Source organism: Crinia signifera, chromosome 2, assembly GCF_055691185.1.
Source record: "Crinia signifera chromosome 2, ASM5569118v1, whole genome shotgun sequence".
Classification (NCBI taxonomy): domain Eukaryota; kingdom Metazoa; phylum Chordata; class Amphibia; order Anura; family Myobatrachidae; genus Crinia; species Crinia signifera.
Window position 1 is genome coordinate 128,164,729 of NC_139218.1, and position 27,458 is coordinate 128,192,186.

At 38.7% G+C, this 27,458-nt stretch overlaps 2 protein-coding genes across 9 annotated transcripts in view; one reads left to right on the forward strand and one right to left on the reverse strand.

Annotated features, from left to right (window-relative positions):
* Positions 1-22,263, forward strand: part of KCND3 (potassium voltage-gated channel subfamily D member 3) — a 376,459-nt gene extending 354,196 nt beyond the window's left edge. For 2 of the 4 annotated variants that reach the window (XM_083172797.1, XM_083172798.1), the window contains exons 6-9: positions 1,656-1,745; positions 8,301-8,357; positions 9,582-9,829; positions 17,752-22,263. In XM_083172797.1, the coding sequence (XP_083028923.1) occupies positions 1,656-1,745; positions 8,301-8,357; positions 9,582-9,829; positions 17,752-17,947 (591 nt within the window). In that variant the 3' untranslated portion in view covers positions 17,948-22,263. Of the gene's footprint in view, positions 1-1,655; positions 1,746-8,300; positions 8,358-9,581; positions 9,830-11,594; positions 12,603-17,751 lie in introns of those variants that run through there. The other 2 variants (XM_083172800.1, XM_083172799.1) reach the window with 2 other exon arrangements.
* Positions 18,461-27,458, reverse strand: part of DDX20 (DEAD-box helicase 20) — a 29,960-nt gene continuing 20,962 nt past the window's right edge. For 2 of the 5 annotated variants that reach the window (XM_083172791.1, XM_083172796.1), the window contains exons 12-13: positions 22,614-27,378; positions 18,461-18,698 (exon numbers count right to left, since the gene is read on the reverse strand). In XM_083172791.1, coding sequence (XP_083028917.1) covers positions 26,231-27,378 — 1,148 coding nt within the window. In that variant the 3' untranslated portion in view covers positions 18,461-18,698; positions 22,614-26,230. Of the gene's footprint in view, positions 22,503-22,613; positions 27,379-27,458 lie in introns of all 5 variants that reach the window. The other 3 variants (XM_083172794.1, XM_083172793.1, XM_083172792.1) reach the window with 3 other exon arrangements.

Genomic DNA, 27,458 nt, shown 5'->3' on the forward strand with positions numbered 1-27,458 from the left:
CCGTTGTACATACATACCTTAATAATGATTATATTAAAATAGGGGGGGGGGGGGGGGGGCGGCCAAAAATGTTGTGCCTAGGGGCTGCCTGACCACTAAATTCGCCCCTGCTGATATGGATGTGCATTCCACCTTTATAAAGGGAATGATAGGTGACACTGGAATGACATATCAACATACCTCCCAACAGTCCCAAAAACCGCGGGAATGTCCCGGTTTTCGGGGGACATTCCCGCATCGCTCCTGCGGGCCGGCAGTGTCCCGTGGCGAGGGGGGGGGGGGTGTTGGGAGTGCCCCTGTCGGCTGCTGAGCAGCAGGGAATAAACGCTGTGCGCATTTGCACAGCGTCTATTCCCGCAGCCAGGGGGCTGGGGGTATGGCTAGAGGCTCACAGAGACTCTGGGTCATGCCCCCATAGCGTCAGAATGGGGGCGTGGCCTTGCGAGAGACCCGCGAGTATAGGTCACACCCATTAAATTAGCCCACGCCCCCAACATTTTCAGCACGCCTGCAGCGTGCATCACTGCGTCCCTCTGACATCTCCCTGGAATTTGTAAAAAAAAAATATATATATAAAAATATGGCATGCCAGTGGTCGGACTGACCTACTTGGGAATCCACGATGGGCAGTATTGCCTGAAGATTCATCCCTTCCTCTAGGGATCAGGTTCAAGACTGTGCACTTGAATTATACATGTAACATTATACTGCACAGGATTAAAGCATATTTTGTACAGGGTAATGCGGTTATTAATCTGGGACATTACCATGAATGGACTAGCAGAATTTGCAATATGTACATTTATCAAGGATTCATATAACAATCCATTCTCTAATTGTTAGCCAACCCTTTATGCTAGCTGGTCACCCCCCTCTGCATGCGTGCCCCTACCATGGCATTCCCCCAGTGGGCCCTTCACACCCCTGTCCGACAAGGAGTATGCCTCAAACCAAAAAATAACTACCATATATAAGGTAACAGTCACTGTCAGTTTTCTTGAGTTTTTGTTAATTTTAAGTACTTAGTTGCGCATTTTTACTGCCATTAAATAAATATTAGTGTAGGCATTCACTATAACTGCATACACCGCCATTATGAAAACAATACAAAAAATGCCAGTGTGTAAGTAGTACTACAGTGACTTCCAGTTTACATGTATATGGGTAATAAAAGCACATCTGAAGCTGTTGCGGGAATGAGCCCATAGGGGGCCTGATGGAGAGGTCGGCTTCTGCATTTGCAGCTGTTACTTTGTATGCAACAGATCCTGTGTGCGACATCGCTAGTGTACATTGGTGTTTGCGTAGCGCGACTGTGATCATGCGCAGTCAGATGATAATCAAATTCCATAAATATTGGTAGTGCGCACATCTGACGTAAGCATGCACATTGTGTAGATATCATACATACTTTCTCACATATAAGCATACATTCTGCATTTATACTGCATTGTATTTAGTATAAAGCAGCTTGTTCTTTTTTTAAAACATAGGTTCTATTAATAGATGAAGGAATCAGTCAGAAGGGACCACAATGGAAGAACTATCAAGCGTAAAAAGTCAACATGTAACCCATAAATAACAGTGCAAAAGCATCTTGAGACCTTTAGAACTGAGATTATTAAATGTATTAATGACAAGCTATGTCTGTTTAGGGCTCAACTGAGGAAGAGCCACACATTGGAAAATCATCACTGATAGAAAGTCAACACCACCACCTGCTGCATTGTTTGGAAAAGACAACTGTAAGTAGAACAGTAATACTATCACACTTAAAATAACAGTGCTTCTATTATGCTAGCAATGTATTTACTTATTCAATGTATTCTGTTAAAAAAAGAAGTAATATTGAGTTACATTGTACATTATTAAACCGAACTAGAAAACATTTGTTTGGTATGAATAAAGGATCCAAACTACTGTAAATGATTCATGATACGGCTTGGTTCAGTAACGTTCAGAAAACCTAATCAATGAGCGCCTTATGCGTTTATATAAAAATATTTGTATTGCACGTAGTTTAGGTAATGCACATGCAGTCTTGGTAAGCTCACTGATGCCAATTCCCAGTGGCAGTCCAGAGCTTTGAAAACATAACCCCAGAAGAGTTTTGTGCCTGAAAATGTCCCATACAGCATTGCTGATTAAGCTGTGTATTTTCTATGCAATTATCTGTACCTGTTCTAGATTAATGTAAGTGGAATGCCTTTTATCTGCCCAGCAGCAAAGTGTCTGGAAATTATATTAAAATGCTAGCCGCTATGCGTACTGTGCCCATAATTATTTTTTACATTTCATTTGCTCTGCGTCTGAATTAGCCTTCCAAGACTGCTGCCTCTTAGCCCAGGCATGTAATAAGGGGATACTGTACTTTGTAAGCAGTGAAGCGGAGGACTCACTCTGTATCACAATTTTGTACTTTTGTCCGTCAATTACTAATGTATGTGCTAGACTGTTAGGTCAGACTGTAAAGCGAGCCACTAATTATTTAGAGTATTTGAAAACAGTCCCAAGCTTATGGATCACTCCCATGTAGTTTTCTTACTATAGTTTTTACAAAGTACAGTATAAGGATTTTGTGGCAGAATTACTGTTATACATCATGTTTGGCTCCATCTGGAAGTTGCTGCAATGTGGTGTTATTTCCTGATCCTGGAATGCACAATAAGGGCTGGGTGACAAATTAGCTTTACCAATACCCCTTTCAGACATAATACCCGGGATTTTAAACCCGGTACAATCCTGGGTTTTTAAAAATTCCAGGTCCATTGCAGGTGACCAGGACCAGGGATTTAATAGACTAAAATCCCGGGTAGAGCCATTCAGACATACGCTAGTACTGGGATTATGAGCGTGCACGTGAAAAATCCTGGGATTTTTGCGTATATGTCTGAAAGGGATATTAGCTATAGTGTAGTTCTGGATGTATGTATGGACATTGTATATTTAAAATGAGACCTTAAAATTAAAGTCAATTAAAGATGATTAATAATTAAGAGTAATATTAGCATATTTGGTATATATTTGGTACTTGAACATTTAAAAGGCTAGTAAAATATCCTCTATGCTAGCACCCAAGAAACTTTCCAATACTATAAATGACATAATCAAAAGTCTGCAGTCACAGAATAGCCGATAACATATATAGGACTTCCAGTATTCTTTCAATTACGATGGGAGGCATGGGCTGGGTACGAAATCCCGGCAGGCAGGATGTTCACAGTCAGAATCCCAACTGATGTGATATATTAACCCTACCCAAGCCTTCCCACAGCATAACTCTAACATATCCCACCCAGGCGGCCTGGTATACGGTCATTACGTCAACACTATTAAGGGCGACATACATTGGGTCGACCACTGAAGGTCAACAGGTCTTAGGTTAACACAAAAAGGTCGACATGTCGAAGGTTGACAGGGTGAAAATGTCAACACAAGCATTAGGACGACATTGGAAGGTCAACAGTCAAAAGGTCAACATGGGTTCACTTTTTTTACCCCAGCCGGCAGGCGGCATTTCAGGTCCTACTATCCCCTAGGGCATGGAGGGAGAATATAATATAACATAGCGAGGCACCGAGCCAAGCCATGCGAAAGGACACTGTGCACTTTTTTCGGTGTCCATATCGACTGTGTCGGCATTCGGGACAAAAAAAAAAACATGAAAACCCCCATGTCGACCTAATGCTTGTGCCAACATTAGGCATGTCAACCTTTATCATGTGTCGACCTAAGGCCTGCCGACCTTCAGTGGTCAACCCAATGTCTGTCGTCTTAATTTTGTCCACCAAATGACCCATACACGGCAGCCTAACATGAATCCCAGTACTTGCCTTAAGGATCCGTCAGGATTCTGACTATTGGTATGGCATCCCCGAGGCACCTCAAAATTGTGCTCCAAAAAAGTAGATGAATTACTTAAAAAAAAAAAAAAAAAAATATCCCATCTCTCTGTCTCAGTGAAGTTATTATAATTATAATACTGCATCCTTGGTCCATATAACTAGTAATGTGTCCCTGTTGTTAGTATGTAATAAGAAGGAAATCCAATGCAGTAATAGAATCTATATATAAACCAAGTACCAGATACCTGTTGCAGGTAGCAATTAAGAGTTGCACATCAATTAATCTCATATAATGAGTTCTTGCTCAGACTTTTATCAAAAATACATTTCAGAACCATGCATCTCTTATTTCTGAACACTTGGCTTCCCAATGTCCTTATAAAACAAATAAAATAAACATAAAATTGTCTGGAATGCAGAACAAATGTTTGTTTTTGTTCTTTCATTAAATTGAGATTGCTTTACGCAATGCACTGTTGGATATTCTCTGCTTCTTTTCATTCTGAATATTACATCAGGCAGGACAATTTATTGTTGACAAATTGATATATATCATTTCAGTCTGTCAGTAGGGAGTCCTGTTATATTTGCCTTAAAAGTGCAAATATCAATTTGAAAGTACACATATTGTCTTTGTATCTCACCCTCCTAGGGACAGACACAGCGAGAATACCCGCCATTACAGATATGTGTAGCTATGGTAACAGCAACCTCTGTACTAGAATACAACATGCTGTACTGGAGGTGAACAGGATTACCATAGAGATCAATGATCTCTACAATAATAGGCAATCTAGATCTATCCTCCATGTGGTGGACACAGCTACAGTATATTTAGTTTTAAACAGTGTGCATGAGAATATCCAGCAGGCCCAATCACACATTTCAGAAGATGACACATAAGGGGTTTATTTGTGAAGAAGTGGATTTTGTTATCCGCTGCTTCTTGGCGAGTTGGAGCTGAAAATTTAAAGCGGCAATAATATGCACTATAAAGATGAAATTCTATCCACCCAACATGTGCTGTTCAACTCCCTTTTAACTTTATTATAAATATGATGCACAGATACTGAATGGTGCCATTCACATCTTTTGTGTGTGTTATATATGCTATGCTATGTAGAAACTTAAATAGAAGGAAGTGAACTTTAAGTTTTATTGTTGTGACATTTACATTATTATATAGCATTGAATGGCAATGCTATATAAATGCATTATGTTGCAAAACTGTTGAATGCTTCTAATTTGTTATACTGGAACGAATTTGCCTGTCTATCTTAAATTGTTTTTTTTTTTTAAATATATATATATATTTTTTTCTCATTGGACTAATTTCTTGCCAGAATACTAGAGGATTGGCTATGTAATATTTTTATAAATTGGCTCACTGCTGGTTTGAGACTCAACAACCGAGAAAAAACTAAATCTCTATTTAGACAACAAAGAAATTGGCAGTGCTTTGGAGGAAAATAAATACATGAGGTGGTGTGCCAATAAAATGTATTAAAATGGAAAAAAAATATGTATACTTCTACAACTAAATATTTATTAAATTACTTTATAATTAGATTTGTTGTAATGGCCTTCCACTTTGCTATGTGGCTAACATTAGTCACAGACTCCATCTTTTCATAGAACATTTAAGAATCAGATACATGCAGGGTTATTTGGTTCCATATAAAAGATTATAATTAGATCACAATGATAGAAAGTAATATTACGTTTTACATGATTCCACTCAAACCAACTGTGCCACCTTCTTACTCCTTTAGCATTCAGTACCTAATTATAGCCCACCTGCCATATCCAACATTTTTATGTATGCGAATAGCATTGTATGCTTATACTACTACTTTAAATATACATGTGGTCCCTCAATCCACTATTTGAATTTTTTTAAGAGTTTATTTGGGCCATAGTCTGATAAATGGGATGAACAAACCAAAATATGATGAGTAATGAACCAGTATTGTCAACCCCCCCCTTAAAAACTGCAAGGATATACCCAGTGATTAAGTATTTACAATAATAGTGATATTTCAAATAATATTTTTCTTAGTAGAAACAATTTACGTTATTTAATCAATGCAATTAGTATAGCAGAGCTTTAAACAAATACAGATAGAGCCATTCTCATCTAGCCCTTTAATAGTATTAAGTGAGCCAGAGCGGTCAGACTTCATTCTATGCTAATCCCCTACTGTGTTGTTCTATGTATTGTATTGCAGCTGAGAACAATAGGCCTTGGCTCACCCTGGCTATCCAGAGAAGGCTAGCTGGGGATAACTCCATCTGTACATTACACCCTGTACCCAACATTACTGCCGAATATTTATAAAATACTAATATACTGTATACTATAGTGCTGTACAATATTGGAAGGTTGCAGTGCAAAAATTATAAAACCTTAACAGAAGACAAAATAACGAAGTTTTGATTAATGAAACATGCAATCTCAAGCATTATTTAGAGTCAGTCTGAAATGTAGCTGCAACTAGCAATTTTTTAGTTACATCTTTGCAACCTAATCTGAGTCTGTTAATGGCCACAGATTTTAGAGATGTATTCCCCGACAGCCAGGTCAAGGATCAGGAAACTAAACAGGTATACAAATCCCAATCACCCATCCTGACTGGACTATCAGGGATTTCCCCAATTCTTCGCCCCAATTGCTGACAGTTGATGGGCATCGTTGCGTAATAGGGATGTCACTGCACCAAATGTAAAGTTGTCTTTACTTCATCAAAATGTCATACTTGGCTGAGAGCCGTGGCTTTCCTGACAGTACAAAAAAAAAAAAATCCACACACAATGTAATTTACCATATCCAATTCCAGAGTGCAGGGCTGAGATATGTACAAGTTATATAAAATACAGAACTGACAGCCAGCAACATCCATTTAGAAGAAATGTTTTACAAAATGTTTTATATGGCATAATAAAGTGCATAGTGACCAATAAGAAATTGAATACAAACATAATATTTTCAATCAGCAAGGAGTCCAAAATAAATAGCAAAAAAAAATACTTAGCAGCTGTTTTGCTGCTCTACAGACACCTTAGCCATCTGAGTAAGGTGCAAGTGGAACGAAACAGCAGTCGTGCCATGACCATGCTAAAAGGAGGACCGTATCTTGATCTATAAATGACTACTTATACGGGCAAGTATTTTTTTGCTGTTTATGCAGACTCCTTCCTGATTTAAAAAATATTTTTGTATTCAATTTCTTATTGGTTACTATACACACACACACACACACACACAGCTTCCAGGTTTCCAAAATCCAATTGTGCATGTGTAGAATGATGACAATACCACCCATAATTTGATCCTTAAAGATCCTAATTATATTTCATATAATAGATTTAAACTTATAGGAGCTAGACCTGTGGTAGCCAACTTCAGTCCTCGGGAGCTACCAACAGTAATGTTTTCCAGATCTCCTCACAGAATCACAAGTGAAGTAATTAGCTCCACCTGTGGATCTTTTAAAATGTGTCAGTTAGTAATGAGTGCACCTTTGCAGCAGCTAGGTTTGTCTGGAAAATGTGAACTGTTGGTAGCTCTCAAGGACTGGAGTTGGTTACCACTTAGCTAGACCATGGGCAAACATAGTTGCTACAAATGAAATTAAACAAAGCAGAAGACTTTCCAATTTAATTTATCTTATTTTATTTGTAAAACAAAGCATCCAGAAACACTAGTGGTACCAGAAAAATAAAAACAAAATGTATATGGGTATTTTTTTTTAGGGGTACCAGTAAAATTTTAGCATTTTATCCTCTTCTATTCACCACCAGCCACAATTGAGTTTTGAGCGTAGCTTTGTTATCGAAGAGACCTTCATTGCAAAATAGATTTCTTGTAATCCAACAGTCCTGCTATCGAACGTATTGGTAAACTTGTTTTCAGCAACTCTTCCATCTGGTCTGCAAAGGAAATCTCTATCCAGGAGTGAGCCAATCCTAATCAGATATTAGAATTTTTGTTCAACTATGCCAAGTAATGGGAATTAGTATGTTTTTGAGTACAATGGAACTTCTTTATTGTCACAAGTATTTAATCCATTCTTAACATATTCATTACCGTATATAGATTGCAATTTTCCACAAATATAGCCTGCATTAGGTGTAACTATTATTTTACAATAAAGAATTATTGATGTCAGGTCACCAAAATATCATATCCAAATTGCTTATTAATTTAAACATCTTAATAAATGCAGATTTGTGGTTTATTTAAGACACATCTATTTGCAAGTGATCTTCCAGTTGGCTTTTTAAGAGGTTTAGTAAACAATTTTTTTAATTAGATTAGAACTTGTGATTTTGAAGAGTCTCTTTGTTCTTTAAAAACCTTGCATGTGCAATTTGGAATGTTGGGGCTGAGAAATGGAATGCTGGAATGTAAAAATCAATCGTGTTCTTATCTTTTGTTGGCATGTTGTCCGGTAGGGATTGTCCTATCTTGTGGATGATCCCCTGTTATCTGTACGAACATCCACTATCAAGGTATTCATTTTATTACTCAATACATGTTTTTAAATAAGAATGGGCAAGTTGACAGGGATTTTTTTTTCTTCCAATCACAAATAAATGTTGATTGTAGGAAGGATAAAAATGTTTGCACTAGCGAACAAGCTAGTATGAATACTTTAAGATATTGATAATTTGCCATTTCTGTAATTAGTGTAAAAAAAAAAAAAGGATTAGCTAAAGAATTTAAATCTTCGCATGTCTGCAATCAGCTTCCTCAACAGAGAAGCTTAGTCATGCTCCAAATGACAACGTACTAGAGGAGCTGCGACTGCTACAGGTCTATGAAATGAGGGGGGTATCATACCGAACCAGTGTCTTATGCACTCATTTTTGGACCATTTGTTGAAGCTAGTGCATTAATTTAAGCTCATTTTGCTATTGGAACCTGTAATGTTCGGTTTCATCTGTCCGTCTCCAATGAGCAGAGCAAGCAGAGTGCTACCATGCCAATGATCCCTTGAGTGGTACTGTAGAAGCTTTACTATATGTAAAGAGATGGTTTCTACATGAGAAAAAGAAAAACCGTGACATGCCCACTCTTGGTTTTGAGTTGCTTTCTGTTTATTACTTCTCTGGACTGTAATTGGCTTGTCATGTCCCAAAAATAACTTGTTTGGTATTCTTCTGTACATGGGAATTTGCTCATACGTGTATTACAATTGTATAAAAGGGTAGCTGATGAGAGAACACTTCTATTTGTATGAATGATGGATTACAATTTTCTAGTAAATGCTGTACCGTAATACTACAAAGTAGGCAGAAATGTCTCAGTAAAGCAATCTGCAGTGCAAAAATTATGTTAGTAAAGTGCTCCGCAGGATAATGTACTCAATTGTTATTTTTTCCGCCCCACAGTAATTTCAGAATGTTCTAATTTAAATGAGAAATAGTATTAGTGCACCATTTAAAGAGGTAGTAACATTTCAATAAGGTTTTAGCATTCTTTTTGCTTAATTCCTCGGTCAGAAATACTTCTCAGTAGATGTTATGTTTACTATGAAGTTAGGAGCTGTAAGTGATAATTCATCACTGTACCATAGGTTAAATTTGCTAATTCTGAAGCCTTAGTTTAATGTTCTTGGTCCTACACAGTGATCGAAATACTTGCAGATTCCCAAGTATATAAGAGCTGTACTTTTGCTTTGTAATAGCCTGTATGTATATTGTATTAGAAAGTCACACTGTGTGTTTCCACAGAACCATGAGTTCATGGATGAACAGATGTTTGAACAGAACTGTAGAGAAGGCTCAATGCAGAACTACCCATCGAGCCGCAGCCCATCGCTGTCCAGTCATCATGGGATCTCCACTTCTTGCTGCTCTCGTCGGAATAAGAAGACCACACATCTCCCCAACTCCAATGTACCCGCTACGAGGCTGCGTAGCATGCAAGAGCTCAGTACTATTCATATCCAGTGTGGAGAGCAACCATCACTAACCACAAGGTAATGTATATTAGAAGCTTATATATTAAGTTGTAAAAACAAAAAAGGAAAAAAAAAAATCAATTTATGCACCAAAAAACACATTGGTCATCTGCTTGAAGAATCGTCTGATTACTGACATCGAGAATATGTTTCGAAAATTTATGATGAAGCATCTTTAAAGATCATCTGCTGATGTGTGTTCTCTGCAAGCTTAGGAGGTCCCTGATTGAGGACTGAAGAGGAGGCCAATAGAGGATTCCTGTTGCTATAGGATCAGTGAGACAAATGGAAGGACTACTGTCTGTTTGCTTATTTTGTGTTCCATTCTTTTTAGACATCTGTTTTTGGATTTTAACGTTCAATGATGACAGTAGAGTTATTACAATTTGGCATTTTGATTTTTTTAACTCTTTATTTTCTAAGAGAAGCATTACAAGGCAAGAACACTACCAACACAAGGCAGCATTTTGTCTTTTAACATATATGCAGATAATCTCACGATTCTAAAATTATTGGACGAAAAAGCTCCTTTTGCAGCATCCATTCTCCTGAGATGTAATCTGCCACCTTAGAACCCTAGCATTTACTGGCAGATAAGAACCACTTAGTCAGCCTAGGCTGCCCTAAGCACAAGCATACTAGGGATATATTTTTGTCAATAGCCAAATAACCTACCATTACATTTTTGGATTGTGGGTGCAAACAGGAGTACCTAGAGCAGGCATGTCCAAACTCTGGCCCTCCAGTTGTTGTGAAACTACAAGTCCCATCATACCTTACCACAGTTTTGCTATAAGGGAATGCTAAAACTATGGAAAGGCATGCTGGGATGTGTAGTTTCACAACAGCTGGAGGGACACAGTTTGGACATGCCTGACCTAGAAGGAACCCATGCAAGCATGAAGAACATATACAAATTACACACAGTTAGGTCATAAGTTCAATTTCCACAATGGCTCTCAATACTGTGAAGCAGTAATGCAAACTGTTACACCACAGTGCTGAAACTGTTGTTTTTTTCCCACACTACCTGAAGTGTTTGAATGAATATAACCTTGGTTAGAGAATAATCTAAGGATTCCTATTGTGTATAGTTTATGTGTGGGGGATGGGATTTGCCATTGTGAAGGTGCGCAAACACAGGCAACAGCACTCAAGCTTGTGGCCCATTCTAGCCCCATACTCTCACATTTGTAATCATAGCCCTATGGGGCTGTAAACAAAAATCCATGAGTCCCATGGTAGCGTAAGTGTGGCATACAGGTGTACTTGCTCATAACGGGAGCTATTTGCCACTAACTGGATTCTCCCAGGTGTCGATATTTCTATTGTTGTGTGCCTGCTAACGGTTTACCATTAATTAGTTATGTGAAAAGATTTTTAGATGCTTTTGCAATAACTAAGCTGCAAACTCTTCAACAGGTTTTGAACGTGTCTTTTTTCCTCTTGAATTCATGTGATTTGTAATATACATTAACTCTCCAATCCTTGGAGCTTACATCTTTTGTTAAAATTGACCATGCCAGTTCTGAAATGGGTATTCTGTATGGTAATATATGATCAACATACAAAAAAAGCAAATATCTCTTAGCATGGGCTTACATAGACTGAGTGGCCTTAGGGCAAGTTATGGCTCTCTACTGCAGGCTGCAGTAGAACACAGCGATGCAGTAAATATGTATCTTCTAGTGCAGTGACTTCTGATGTCTGCTGCCCAAACCATTCTCTGCGCAGCCTCTGAGATTTGAAGAAACCTGCTTACTGTGTCTACTACTTTTTGCAGTAGACAACAGGCTTCGGGATCCACCTCATGGCAATCCGACTTGAAGCAACTTCAAGACCATTCAATCCCTATGCACTAAGTAAGTTTGCTACCACCGAGACTTCTACCTTGCTCAGCTGCAGAGACAGAAAAATAAATGAACAGATGTGTAAATCACTCTCTCTCTCTTTGAGTTGGGTTGATTTTGCTTATTTCCAGTCTACCCAGCAGGACAAAGATTAATTCATGTCAGGTCAGAAAAAGAATTGAGGAACCTAACAAAGTGGCATAGAAAGGGAGTGGTGTCATAGTAGACTCAAAATTAATTCAATAGCATGTATATATTTTTATTCTTTAGCTAGAGATATAATAATATTGTATTTATTTTTTTAAAGTTCCCTTTATACATAATAGTGCATTGCTACGGTATGCTTTTTCTGAAGCGGCACTTGTTTTTTTCTTAGGCACTTTCAAACTGCCAAATATCTAGGCGGAAAAGCACAGTGCTGTATACGTATACTTCAAATGTGATTACTATCATTAGTAGCACAGAATGCTACTGAATTACTCTGAAAATGCTAGGGAGGAGAAAATATAATACAAAATAAATGCAACAAAAGTATTGCAGTCAGAGAACTAATGCGGTTTTAAGCACAGAGCATATTGATAAATACCGATATGCATGCAAACAGTACAGTATATGTACATGACAAATAAATACAGTACATGGCCAAAAATATGTGGACACCGGATCACACCCACACAGAGTTGTCCTTATAGACAATTGCTCTCATCACACCAATCATCCTTTCACAGGATGCCAGATCTCATGTGTCTGTTATTTCTGGGCATTGAATGTGTGCCTCAAATGCAACATGATTCGACAATACTGGTTCAAAAGACTGTACTGATCTGATATGGGACACTTGTATATATACGTGACTGGGATTTAATCCGTATTATAAAAGGTGCTACAGTGGCTTACTTCTTGCCAAGTGTTGTTTTTTGGGTACTTATGTATTATCTGGGCTCCCATGTTAAATGCACCCCATTTTTTCATACCCCTACTATCCAATTACGCATGGAGTTGATTTTATATAGTGTGGCGAGCGCAGCGAGCCACCGTGCCCGAAGCGTGGCGAGCGCAGCGAGCCCCGCAAGGGGATGCGGTCTCATAAGAAAAACGGGAGCCCAGATATTACATAAGTACCATTTTTTGTATACAGAATCTGTAGAAGATATTCAGATATCACATATCAAAGTAACCAGTGCAGTGAAGTGGTTTTGCCACATCACATTGCAATTAAGACACACATTTGTGTCCTGTATGAGATCATATCTATACTGTAAGGGCTCGTTGGTCATCTAATTTCAAAATCACTCGAATAAATATGGAGCTTGTTCCCACCCTTAGTGCTATAATAACCTTTTAAGATTTTTAATAAGACTTGGTGACAGGATTATCACTGTCTCACAGTTGGAAATAAATCCCAAAAGATATTTGATAGAATTGAGGACAATGGCTTATGCAGTTCTGCCAAACCAAACTTTTCTTCTACTTTATAGATCAGGCACAGTGTCACTGTCATTCTAAAACAGGAAAGTGCCTTCCCCAAACTGTTGCCAGAAATGTGAAAATACATAATTTTCTCAAATGTCATTACATTCTGTAGCATTAAGATTTCCCTTCATTTGAACCAATAGGCCAAGGATCAACCATGAAAAACAACGCTAGAGCATTACTCCATCTCCAATAAACTTTACATGTGGCAGCATGCAATCCGGATACACCTGTTAAGACTACCAGTTGTGGAATATAATTAGTCAGTCCAGAGAAAAATATAGCGTAATGGCCGTGTGCGCTACAACATGGCAGATTCAATATGGTATGACGATCCAATGGGGCCTACACACGTAGCGATGCTGAAGCGTTCTGAGTGATGCTAGAGCAGTGGCAGCCAACTCCAGTCCTCGAGAGCTACCAACAGTGCACGTTTTCCAGGTCTCCTCATAGAATCACAGGTGAAGTATTTAGCTCACTTTTTTTTTTAAATGTGTCAGTGAGTAATGAGTACAGCTGTGCATCCTGCGAGGTGAGCTTGAAAACTTGCACTGTTGGTAGCTCTCGAGGACTGGAGTTGGCTACCCCTGTGCTAGAGCGTTTAGAACAGGCATGTCCAACATCGGCCCTCCAGATGTTGTGAAACTACACATCCTAGCATGCTTTGCCACAGTTTTGCTATTAGAGAATGCTAAAACTATTGCAAAGCATGCTGGGATGTGTAGTTTCAAAACATCTGGAGGGCCAACGTCGGACATGCCTGGTTTAGAACAATGTGTCAGTGCTGTGTGATCTGTCAGGGCCAGTGTTCTCAGGTGAGAACACTGGCCCTGACCGATTAGTAACCAGTGCACTGGTTATTAATCACCAGGCGATAGCGAGGCGCATTGCTATGGCTCCTATGCATGGAGTGATGTAGCGGCATTTTCTAAGTGCCCTAGTGAGACTGCCTATATATCGCTATGTGTGTAGGCCCCATGGGCCTTCTGTGTAGGTTTTTGGTCACTGAAACACAATCCAGGAACTCCTGGACGAACAAAGGTTTTGTATAGATATTCCTCCCAGAGGCAGTTTGGAATTCAGTTGTGAGCTTGTGAGCGTTGAAACTTAGAACAGACTATTTTGGGTGACACATGAGAGCTGTGCTCTTTCTTTTCCTAGACATTTGCAATTCCCCATAACAAAACATATACATACATACGCATATACAGGTAAATGGACACAGTGCCCACAGTCCGGGACCCAGGTAACCCCAGCCACCCCACCCAGAAAACCACCCCGCAGACCTCCGAGGCTTTTGCACAAAATACGTACCTATTAACCTTTTTTTCTGGACTATTTTTGCATATTCCACACCCAAAGGATTACAAATAGCGAGACGCTGCTTATATTGCCGTTTATTGTACACAATCCGGGACTGAGCAAAATAAGGGTACCAATCCAATTTATGTGTACACACCTTCCAATCTATTGTACCTATAATTGAGCAAAACTTTTCCATAAAAAAACACATATATTCCAATATATACTGCTTGAATACATACTGCTTGATCGTTGAATTACCTATATAGACATTGTATATTGACCAACACCTGTATTAAGCATTTGAGTTGAACTTGAGGGAATAACTGATCCAGCCAAATGGGCTGTGCAGCATATTGAAAAGGTCAATTCTCCCATGTATATTACCGCATTATGTTTATTCATGAAAGTCAATGAGTAAAACAATAACTGCATGTTTACAAATAAAACTCTTTATTTTTACAAACAGCTGTAGAATTTGAGTGACAGAGCGCAGCAATAAAACCCACGTATATACCATACGCATACCAAGCCTAACGACAAAAAAAAGCATCCATTTTAAAATATAGTATAGGGCTATGGAGAATGCATTTCTGTATGCTTGATTTCTTTGCAAAGCAATGAGTGAGGCTGAAATGGCCAAATGTATTAATTAAAATTGGTGTCCACTTTTACCACAGAATTCACCCAAAATACATACATAATATACCAAGTGCAACCATTTATTGCAGAAATTGCTAAAGCTTCGTATTCTGACCTGCAGTTAGCCTTAGACAATCCATTAGCAAGAAACGTCATACTGACAAGGAGTAGTAACAAGAGACCGGAACAGGTATACACTGCAAACAATAAATCCACATAAATTCATCAATCTTTGTACCACAACAAGACTGCTGTTGCACTTCCATCAAGTTTGCATATCTCAAACAATGTAACAAGCACGGCCAGTGCATGAGTTTTGTCTGCTGCACTGACCCCCTGCTTTTAACCTAGTGTGAAGTGGGGTAGCATCTGTTCTTAGAAGTTGTGCTGTTGGGGTCCTTGAGGAATGAGTTTGGGAACCATTGGTCTAGTACCACACCCCCCCAAACCTATTAGTAATTACAAATTAAAGGAGCAACAGGCAGCAGCTTTACAATCAGCTGTAACTTGCAGCTCTTTTTATGTGGGGAGCTGGCTTCCAGATTATAAACAATACAGTGCCAATCACGGCACTGATTATATACCACCTAATGATGTAACATTGGGGACAGACAAAAAAAAAAATACATTTACAAATAGATTAAGCAATTTTCTTGCAGGAAGTCATCAGAAATGTAGTACAATCAGACTGTGCTACACAGGAACTAAAAAGAATGGTTCTGAAAAGGAACATTATAAACATAAAAGAAAATGTTTGAAATAAGTTTTTTTTTTTTTTAATTAACATTCTCAACTCTGTGCTCCTCTAGAACTACTTTAACAGCCTATTGTTTGCTGTACCCTCCAGCCCTCATTTTATGGCATTGTAATTTCTAACCTATTGGCAATACCTTTTTATTTTGCTATTTTTCAATAAAATTACTTACCCAGTTGGCTTAGAACTCACTTCATATACTGCTGGTTGTAAGTTTCTTGCAATTAGATTCACAACTGATTGAATGTGAATACAATAATTCATTTTAATAAATGATTGGTTTACAACACAGGAGGCCTGGAACATTTTTTGTCTGCTACTGATATGGCTAAACCAACCTCAGAGACGCTCTTGCTGGCATATTAAGCTGAGAACACACTAGGCAGTATGATCGGAATGACAAATCGTTCATATAGGCACACATCAGGTGTGTATGCACGTTATGCGCAGCCCCACCATCTTTAACAATGTCTTCTGGTTGGCCCTGCTACCGGACCAACAGAAGACATCTCTAGCGATGCCATGCTGCTGAATGCAACATAGCATCCCGCAATGCTCTGTCACACTGTATATACTTGCTGATGATGGGGCCTTTTGGGTACACGAGTCATCTTTCCAGCTTTAGATTGATTGCTCTGTATTCAGTTAAATTATTACATAGTCCCACACTAAGGTCTACCATCTGCACAAAGGTTCTCTCATCAGGTATTAGGTTCCCAATGACAAATCCTGTATATAGCAAGAAATAAAGTTTAAATGTGTGACCATATAATCTTTCTATTTACAAGTGCATGCTCTGTACTATCACTATACATCAATGTAGTTAAATATAAACCACGCGGTTTCATCTACTTCCTTAGCTACTCAGGAAGGTAGTAGTGTCTGGTCAAGTGTGATGACAGCTAAAGTGAATTAAGTAGTTAAGAGTAAGAACTTTATACTAAATAGGAAAGCAAGGGCCATGCATGTCTACTTAACCCATCCTTAAATATCCACTTTCACCTCTCTTGTATCAAGCTTCGAAAAGTGATAAAGTGGAGAATGATAAACAACCAGCCAATCAGCTCCTACCTGTCATGTTACAGGCTAGGTTTGAAAAATAACATTTAAGAGCTGATTGGGTGGTTGTTTATCATTTTTTGAAGCTGGATTCACCTGTCCCTTAAGACCGAAACCTCCACTGCTATCCTTACTTGTGCTAGGTCATGGTAATTAAATTAGAATGGCCATATCTTCCAAAGCACATGCATTCAGGCTGGTAGAATTTCTTAGAAAATTATGTTATAAATTATATAAATGATTTTTAACATTACATTACAGTCATTACACATACTTTTTCAGGGGAAGATTCATTTGGTGCAATTATATTTCCATCACATCCGCTTAACTTGTGGTGGAAAGACATCTTAAGTGCAGAACTTTAATTCTGGTGTGAGCATAGAGCATTAAGGTACCATATAAATGAAATGACAGATTACTTTCAGTTTACCAGTCTTACAATTCCTGACATTTGCTTATCTGGGTTTAATGCTCAAAATTCTTCATTCCTGGGAAACATGTTCACCTTAAAATGAAGAATAACATTAATCAATCTTAAAGAAAAAAGTTCTCGAATCACTAGAACTTCAACGGGAGTTCATCCGAGTCTCTAAACACTGATGGTGCGGAAGTCCAGCAAATGGCAATTTTCTTTAAATTAATAACTACAATTGCTGAAATACACTTTTCACTCAATTCGAAATGTCTTCACTATTACTATTATGAAATGTAGCTATACTGGTACGACTTGACAAGTGTTGTGAATATTTTACATTAATCCGATCAAGTAGAAACATCATATCCTGAATTTCGGTGACAATATTAAATCTGCAGCCTTTTTTTCTTCTCTTACGACAGCTAAAATATCTTCTGTCTTGCAGTCGATCCAGCCTGAACATGAAGTCAGATGATGGTTTAAGATCAAACTGCAAAGCTGCACAGATCACAACAGCGATTATTAGCATTCCAACGCCCCCAGCTTTGACGCCCGAAGGTGAGAGTAGGCCCGCAAGCCCTCCTGGACGTATCACAAACATTCACAGTACAAGCAACATTGTGAAAGTTTCTGCGTTGTAAGACAATGTATTTAGCATAGCGAACCAATGCTGCCGTTTTGTGTCCTTTTTTGCTGCAATATAATGGAATTAGCAGTGAAGAAGTGACAAGCTTTTGCTAAACTTGCCATTTACCACCATGGAAAGGAGATGGGAGTACTGGATATATATACATACATACATACATGTCTATACCCATACACATAGGTGTATGTATATTTTCGATGTTGGCTGCTAGGAAGTTTCATGGCAAGTAAAGGAGTTAACACAAAAGCAAATTGACAACACTGTGTCTAAACACCTTTTTTTAAGGTTTTCAGTGGATAATATTTATTCATTAAGAAATGACTAAAAATTACAAAAAAAATAAAATAAAAATAAAATATGGGATTGACAAGTAGTTTTCGAAGGTTGTGAAAGGGGAACAGGGAAAAACAAATGCAGCTTTCTTCCTGTAAGAGGATCTGCAAGCTAGCAAAACACACAATGTTTTGTGCTTCGGAAAAAAGGTCGGACAAAGGGGACGGGGGTGGGGTTTGGGGAATCTGTCAAAGCAAATTCTATTTTCCTGCATTTTTCTGTGAAGATCGAACTGTTCAGAAAACAGATAACTCCTAGCACATTTTGGATCAGGCACATTGTAGAGGCGAGCACACACACAATCTCACAAGTGCATACATCTTCCCTTGCTGGTGTTCTTAATTCTTAGATGATTTTGTATTAGACCTTTTAAGTCCAAGCAGTTCAGACTGTAATGTTGTCAGGTATTTTGTCTGTGAAAAAGCATATTTGTAAAGCATTAAGAAAACAAAAAAGCTAAAAAAAAGTAAAGTAAAAACGTATATATATATATACTGTATATATATATATTTAAAAAATAAATACAAGTCACTTTGATAGAATTTAGTTTATAAACCACCATAATTTTCTGCTTTATAGAATCTCACTTCAAAAGCAGAAGCCGCTGCACATTCTGCATAAAATGAAATGTATGATGAAAACATACCTGGGGATTTCTAAATGGCAAAACAGTGTTGCTGGGATTTGTGTGTTTCAAGTAACCTGGATCTTTGCACTCAGTGTATATACTGTAAAGGTTCCTTAGTGTTTTCACATAGATCTCTTGTTGCTCCACCTCAGGTGTTACTGAAAATATAGACTGATGAAGCTGCAGTGTGCTGGTATTACTGACTTTTTTTTAGATTTTAAGGCTGAGGGACAGGTGTTCTTGTATGCATCAATACAAAATACTTCCCTGCTGTCCGTTTAAGCAAACTAGGACTAATCGGCAATGCTTCGCGGCAACATGGGGTGGCTAGCAGCAGTTATAGACAAAAGCTAACAAACCCTAAAGTTTTATCTTCTACAATGAGTGACTGGAACCCCTTTGTACTATTGTTGCCCATTGGATGTGTGCATTTTAATTCTGATATTACAGTAGCTGCTAAAAGTCCGATAACTACGTTTGTTGGTGTCATTCAATTTTCTTCCACATTGTACAGGAAATGGGTATTATAGAGCAACAGCAAAAATGTGCAGTTATGTTTCAAATGACTTTTTACCAAGATGGAGGTAAGACACCTGTATTACATAGCACACACACAGCTTTTATAGCAAACCACAGACAATGCAAAACGTTAGCTCTGCAACATCTCTTCAGCTGCCATGCTGTAGAATTAAAGTTATAACAATTTATGTGGCAAACAACGTTAGTAGCATGGACATGTAAGTTATGGCCATTTAATAGTTACTTAGGTTAATAAAAAAAATCAGGGGTATTCAACATACATCCCTCCAGCTAATGTGGAACTATACAACCCAGCATCCTCTGCCAGTTTAACCCTTTGAGTTCCACCATTGCTGTGAGATGTGCACAATATCAGCCAAAAATGCCAGCGTTGCTCAGTGACTTATTTGGGGGGGGGGGGGGAATATCGAATTAACATCAATTAATTGACTTCAGATCATTTGCCGACAATAACAAGTGATTCATATTCCTCAACTATGGCCCTGGCATTTTTAGCGGATAATGCGTGCATCTCTCACGGCAACATTGACACTCAAGGGTTAAGCATGCTCTTACAAAATTTTGACAAAGGAATGCTGGGATATTATATAGTTCTACGGTATCTAGATGGTCGCATGAATACCCGTGATGTCGAGGGTTTTGAATTATTAACAATACAACCTACTGAAGCAGTAGTCCAGTTGTCAGTGCAGGATGATCACGTACACTGTTATAACACAATGTAATAATCTGACAATTACCCATATACCAGACTTACAACAATAACTGTAGACAAGTGCAAATCTATGATGCATTATATCAGGATAATTACTATGTTAGTACATTTCTCTTCCAGCTGCACTTGCTGAATCAGACTGTTTTTCAGTTCATGGTTAATGGGAAACGTCATCTTCCAAGTAATATTTAGTCCAATCTGGAAATACTTGGTGTTTAACAGTCCTATGGCTGTTACCAACATACTGTACCTTCAACTTTACTAACACACTGCTTTCTCTCCAGCTTTCTTCTGTGTTGGTCACCTAAGTTTTCATCTACTAGGCAGCAGAAATTGCTTTTTTTATACTTGGATATGACAAGTGTACTGTGAACCCTAATAACACAGAGCCGTTTGTGTCATACCAAAGGGCAACACAAATAATAATCAGGATTAAAACTGCTGGTACAAAACAGAGGTCAGTTGTGAAGACCAAATAATGTATGAAGTAAGAGTAGCAAACCCACTAAAACATAATTTCATACTGGAGACAATTTGCTTTTTAACAAGATAACTTGATTAATAAGTGTATATTTATTGCCTAAAAGCTGCCTGATCGTTACAAAATGCTGCCCCTTTGCAGTCAAGAAAAACTATTTTTTCACGTACATTCCTTGTATGTCTTGTCTACACTAATAGTTGTTTTCAAGCTTTACCTGGTTGGAAGCCAGGCTAAACACAAAGACCAACAAGTTCACCAAGCCAATGTTACTCACTAGGCTATTCAAATCAAAGCAGGGATATTCTGTAACTATTTCTCTTTATGATTACAGGAATGTGTTGTGTTGCTATAAACAATCTATTTGCTCTTTCCCACACAGATATCATACTTTAGCATGTCCTCATTTGTGTTAATTGTCATTGGGTGGGTGTGGCCTAATAGTGCGTTGTCCCTTTCTCCATCATGTTAAGATTCTAACTGGCATACATCAGGGCATCGTGTGACAATCAAATTGCCACTACTTCAGTTTAAAATGTCAAGCGGAGGTGTGAAATGATGAGCATCGATCTACCCTTTTCAGGGATTACATTACGTAATGGAAATTTCTGCGGCAAGCTTGTTTGTTCCTGTGTGAGTTATCAGATAAAATTTTCACAAGAAGCATTCCTTTCTTTATACGTGTAACTTCTCCAGCAATGAAAGACATTGAGAGCCAAAGACATTTGACTGGACTTGACAAGCAGAACAAAAAATATATTAAAACTACGTGTCCCAACGTTCAATGTGACAAAATAATGCAATGGGACAAAAAAAAAAAAAAACCTCTCCATGAGACATTTGTGCAGTGTATTAACACGTTCACTGCCATCCTCCTTGGTGTTCTGGAGTACAATCCATATCCCACAGAACGAAGAGCAGTCATCCCCAACAAATATTTTGTGGATACATATGTGTAGGTTTGGCCTAAAATAGGCCCTAGAAATGTTGCATAGCTGTGTAAAAGATAGAATTGTTTTAAATGTTGCAATGTAATTGTTCTATGTCCTTTCAGAGATTTTAATTTCTTGACCTAACAATCTGTGTTCGTTTTCTTTCTTTTTTTTTAAACATATGGCGGAGTCCATTCTCTTTGTTGTCTTTGATTGCAAAAATCTGTTCTCTAGATTGCTTTACTTTTTATCATTACCAATGAGCAAAGCAATTAGTAGGCAATCAATATGTACCAATACAAGAAGTACTGTATAATAATTAAGAAGGAAAACTACAGGTTGGCTCTTCTAGCGAGGAAAACTAAAGAAGTATCATTTCTTTCTTGCAGCTTAAATCCTGTTGTCTTTTATTTGAAATGTAGTGCATATGTTGAATTGTATATAATTTGCAGTAATTTGTCTTGTGCCACTGCTGTAACTAATGTATCCAATCCGGATTAAACTCATTATGTGCCACACATGGACAACATATGTTTTGGAGTGTTCATTAAACAATTCATAGGTAAGTCGAAGAAACACTGTTAGCCATTTTACATTATATGTTACTATATTGTTATTACAAAAGGCACATGTGTGATGCCCTTTGTTTTAAAGGTAAGTTCTAAATAAAAAATACTTCTTGGCACATTGTTATTTTTTTTTTTCAGACTTGCTTATCTTATCCCATGTTGCCGATAAAGTTCCCATATTCTCTCACTTGTACAGCCAACAAAGGAAAATTGCAGGATTGGTACCTATTGCAGGCTGACTTGGGCCAGACTCAGACATTGCTCTTGTTAAGTTTGAAACTTGATAGCTGATTGGTTGGTGCTTATTTCTCTCCAAGCTTGATAAATCTCCCCCACAATCTGGTGTGAAAATTCACTAAAGATAACAGTATATTAAAAAAAAAAAAAATGTATACAGGTATTTGTACTTTTATCACTCAGGACCAATATTAGTTGGAAAGAAAAGACAAAATACAAGTTTACTCACCCACAGTAGTTTTTGCAAGAATCTTTTTACAATACATCATAATGCTCTTAAAACTGGTCTGACTATGGACCTGTGGTAAGATTAATAGGAAATACATGAAGCATTAGGTAATACATGTTTACATTGTGTACAGCATTTTAAAATATATATGGGGGAATAAAATTGATGTGGTAATTTACCACGGACTAAGCAAAGCAGCGTGGCTATTCAAGTAGAGTTGGGAAGGCCACCCAACTGCAGTCAACAAGGTTTTCTTTTCAAGCCTGAGAAGGCCCACAAAAAAATCTGCATTAAATGGCCTGATTGCAGATGTCAAAAACATGTTCCGGATACTATGGGTTAATTGGCATTAGTGGAGTCGGTACTTGTGTAGTTTCACAGCGCCAGCATGGCCGTGCGACTGAGTCCCCTTGCGGGGCTCGCTGCGCTCGCCCACACTACAGGCATAGAGGTTTGCTATGCTCGCCACGCTATCTAAAATCAACTCCATGCCAATGTAGATAGTGGGGGTATGAACTATCCACATTGGCATAGAGTTTACTTTAGAAAGTTTGGCGAGCGCAGAACCCGGAAGTAGCGCGTGGCCAAGCTGGTGCCGTAAAACTACACAAGAACCGCGGAGTCATTTACAGGAGAAAAAAAAAACCTCTAAATGAATGGTCACATGCATTTAAGACCCAGGCTGTCACTCTCCCCCCACCCCATGGTTAATTACTGCATCGGGATTCCCCACTTGGGCTTATAATGCATTTCAGTTTAACATTAATATAGGTTACATTTTAAAATATGTAGCTATTATTTTAAAATTGTAATCTATTTACTAATCATTGATCAAAGTAAAGCCCAAGTGAATAGATGAACCAGTACAGGTTGAGCATCACAGGTGGGTATCTGCACATGTGCAGGCGTATGGTGCGTGCACCCATGGCGACCTTTCGGTTCGCCGGGTGCACGCACCCATGGCGACCTTTCGGTTCGCCGGGTGCACGCACCCATGGCGGTGTGGGGGGGGGGGAGCGTAGATGGGCAGGGGCGCCAGGCTGCTCCGTTACCATATGGGAACGCCCAGCATTCCATGGGCGTTCTCATGGTAATGAGGCAGTGACGCAGGTGTGGGGGGCGGGTAGCTGACATCACCGGATGTCAGCTGCCCGCCCATATCCACGCCAGCGTGCACGCAAATGTAAGTAAATAAAAAGTCACTTATATATGCATGCACGCTAAACATCATTCGATTGTCGGTGACCAAAGAAAGATGTGGGCGGTTACCCGAGCCATGCAAAACATCCATTCGCAGCTGTTCGGTCGTTCGCCGGGCGGGTTTTGGTGGACTCGCAAGGCTGCGAATTTGCAGTCTTGCGAATCAACCAGAATAACCCCCATGATACGTAACTGGCACTTCTGGGGGCATGATACGTAACTGGCACTACTGGGGGCATGATAAGTAACTGGCACTAATGGGGACATTATACGTAACTGGCACTACTGAGGACATGATACGTAACTGGCACTACTGGGGACATGATACGTAACTAGCACTACTGGGGGCATGATACGTAACTGGCACTACTGGGGAGATGATATGTAACTGGCACTAATGGGGACATTATACGTAACTGGCACTACTGAGGACATGATACGTAACTGGCACTACTGAGGACATGATACGTAACTAGCACTACTGGGGGCATGATACGTAACTGGCACTAATGGGGAGATGATATGTAACTGGCACTAAAGATGTGCAATCAAATGATTGCTTAGCATTAAAATTCAGTGCCTGAGATAATACACAAACTTTGTTTTATGTTTTGAAATCTTGTTTCATTCACAAATAAAATATATTTGTGTGTGATCATGTGTTTGATTTGTTTATAGAATATAAAATGCAAAATACCTCATTGAAATATAAAAAAATAGGGAATAATCCGTTATCCAGAATGCTTCTGTCCTGAGCATTTTGGATAAGGGATACTCAACCTGTAAAGCGTAGCAGTGAAAATTAATAAAGGCTTTTTTTATCTATAGATAAAAAGCACACACGAAACACATATCAATAAGATAAAACTTACCTTATTTAGCTTGGTTTGCTTAAAAAGACGAGCTTCATAAATTGCAGGATGTCTTTGTTTAATAAAAATAAATAAATGCTTAAATTGTCAAAAAACAAAACAATTTATTTATGAATTATGTCACTGGTATTTAATATTTCATAATTTATGAAAAGGCAACTTAACATCAACCAAACGCATATGTAGCCACGATGATTGCTTTGCTTACAGTAAAATGCATGGCAGAATTGAACCCTGACTACTGACACTTCAATGCAGGCGAGCCACATAACCAAACTATAGATCACTATTTAGCAGTGTCTGTGAAAGACATTTGCAGCCAAGACAACAATCTGAAATGATGAAGGTAAAAGATTGAAATCCGTCTATTAGAATATTCTAGCATAAGTCACAATGGACTAACTAATCAGGCATCATGATAATATTTTGTTTTAACATGGTGCAGATTTAAACAATGTATTTTTTCCTTTAAAAAGGATGTCATTTCTGCTTGATGAAGAACAAGTTAGAATGGAAGAAAAAGTATTTTATGTAGACTATAAAAGACTGATGGAATAATTCAGGTGACAGCCATCTGAAGCAGACTGGTCCCTATAATTTTTCAATGCATCTGCTGTCACAAATCTCTCTCAATGGAAACTATTGTTTTTTAAAACCCTGCTTTTCTTAAATTCTATTTATTCATTACCAGTCTTCACTTTCATATTTGTCATTGTATTCACTTTAATGTCAGTGGTTATATATGCAAATCGAAGAGGGCACAGCGGGCGGATAATTTAGAGAGACAATTCCTCGCTGTTGCACACGTTCTGTACAAGCTGATTTCTGCCTTTAACACAGCTGATTTAATTGTGTTTTAAAAAAAAGGCAAACGTGCATCATTTTGGTTTATTTTTCAAACATTTTAATATGCATTTTGCTCAGCATAACTTTTGTAAATGATATGCATAGAACTGCATCATACCGTTTTCACATTGGAAAGCCGGGTCGTGCCCAGGATTTTGGTCCCGGCTTGCCAGTGCTTTCAGATTACTCACCCGACCAGACATAAAGCCGGACATAATTGGGAGGCGGGGCCGGTGATGGGAGATGACAGCATTTTCCAGCGGCCCCTTTACAGTACAGTGAACGGGTCCTGGGTCTGTTCGACCAGGGTTACCCGTTCACACTGCCCCTGGGCCCGCGATGGTTCCGGGTCCAACCCGGGTTGAAATACTGGAAAGCTGGACCATCTTTCAGTACCCTTTCACACTGACCAATTTCCCGGGTTGTTGCGCGTTCATGTGCAATAACCCAGGAAATATTTGCCAGTGTGAATGGGGTATTAGTTAGCCAAAATAAACAAGCGTATTTTCTAAATAAAGCATGCCTGATTGGTCCAACCACATGAACATAAATTCACCCTAGTTATATGATCCAGTAATTAGGTCAAATCTAACTTGTGGTAGGGAAAACTGTGGGGAAAACCTGCAGGAGGGTCAAAAGTAAAGATTTTTTTTTGTTGTTTTTAAATTCAATTGGCTACATTTCTTCATTCCACAAAGGTCATGGCTTCAGCATTTCGTGGAGGTAGACCGAGTGCATGTGGTATGCAGACATCCAATTTGAGCACTTGTAGATATTCCTATAATAGGACTTGGAAATGCTAGAGTGGTATGTCTGCCATGCTTGATAGTATGATCGCCAATAGTCAGCGTAGTTCGTGGTGCCATAAGGAAACCCACTGGGATTCCCATAGTCGAGCTGGTACACATCATCCTGAGATTCCGGGCAGAGCTCTCTTCTGGACAGGTGGGTTACTTTTTTACTCCGTTTTCTAGACTTTTTGAAATTACTGAAAACTGCATCGTCTCCAACATAACCATGAGCTTTAACCAAGCTTGATGGCTGCACCTCCATGGATGAAGGATCATCATCTACATTTAGCAGGGAAACAGGAACCCTAACCGTGCCTGCAGCCAAGACATCTGGAGATGTGTCTGACAGATCCATAGACCCCTGCATCACCAGAGTCTGAACAGATTCCTCACTATTTTCATGCTCTGATGAAGAGCTGGATGAGCGGCTATTGGTCTCCACACCTGAAGTACCACCGACAGCACTAGTTTCTGGTATACTCAATGCATCTGAGGACATCTCAATAATGCTATTTTCTTTGTAAGGATTTTCCAGTATATGTTCTTCTGAATGGTTTCCAGAGTCTGTGTAGACACGGATGATCTCCACATGTTTTTCTAGACCTTCCTTGATAAAATGCTCATAGTCTTCAACAAGCTCAGCAAACGATGATGTACAGACTACAGGACGTTTGAAAGAAGATAAGCTAGGGATTTTAGGAAGGGAATTATCCAGCACGTCCTTGACTTTGCTGTCACTTCTTAGGCTTTCCACTGGCTTTTTTGGTTTACTGTCATTTGGTTTCTTAGGCAGATTAGCAGTCTCTACATTTACCCATTCCTGCTGAATCTCTTGCTCTGCATTCTTATTTTTGACAACTTTTTTCTGCTTATATGTAGTAGCTTTAGTTATTTTCTTGCTTGTGAGCATTTCTTGTAAAGGACTCGCCTGCAAAACATGGCTTTTCCCAGAATCACCTGGTTTTTCTGCAGACATTAAAGCTTGTGTAGTCTTCACCGGAGTAATTTCAACATTCCAGTCAAAGGCTTCCTCCATAAGTCCATCCGGAATTGGATCTGAATAAAAACATTTTAAAATAAATATATATCTATGTAAAATGATAGAATTACAATTAGGAAAAAAATTAGCAAAATTA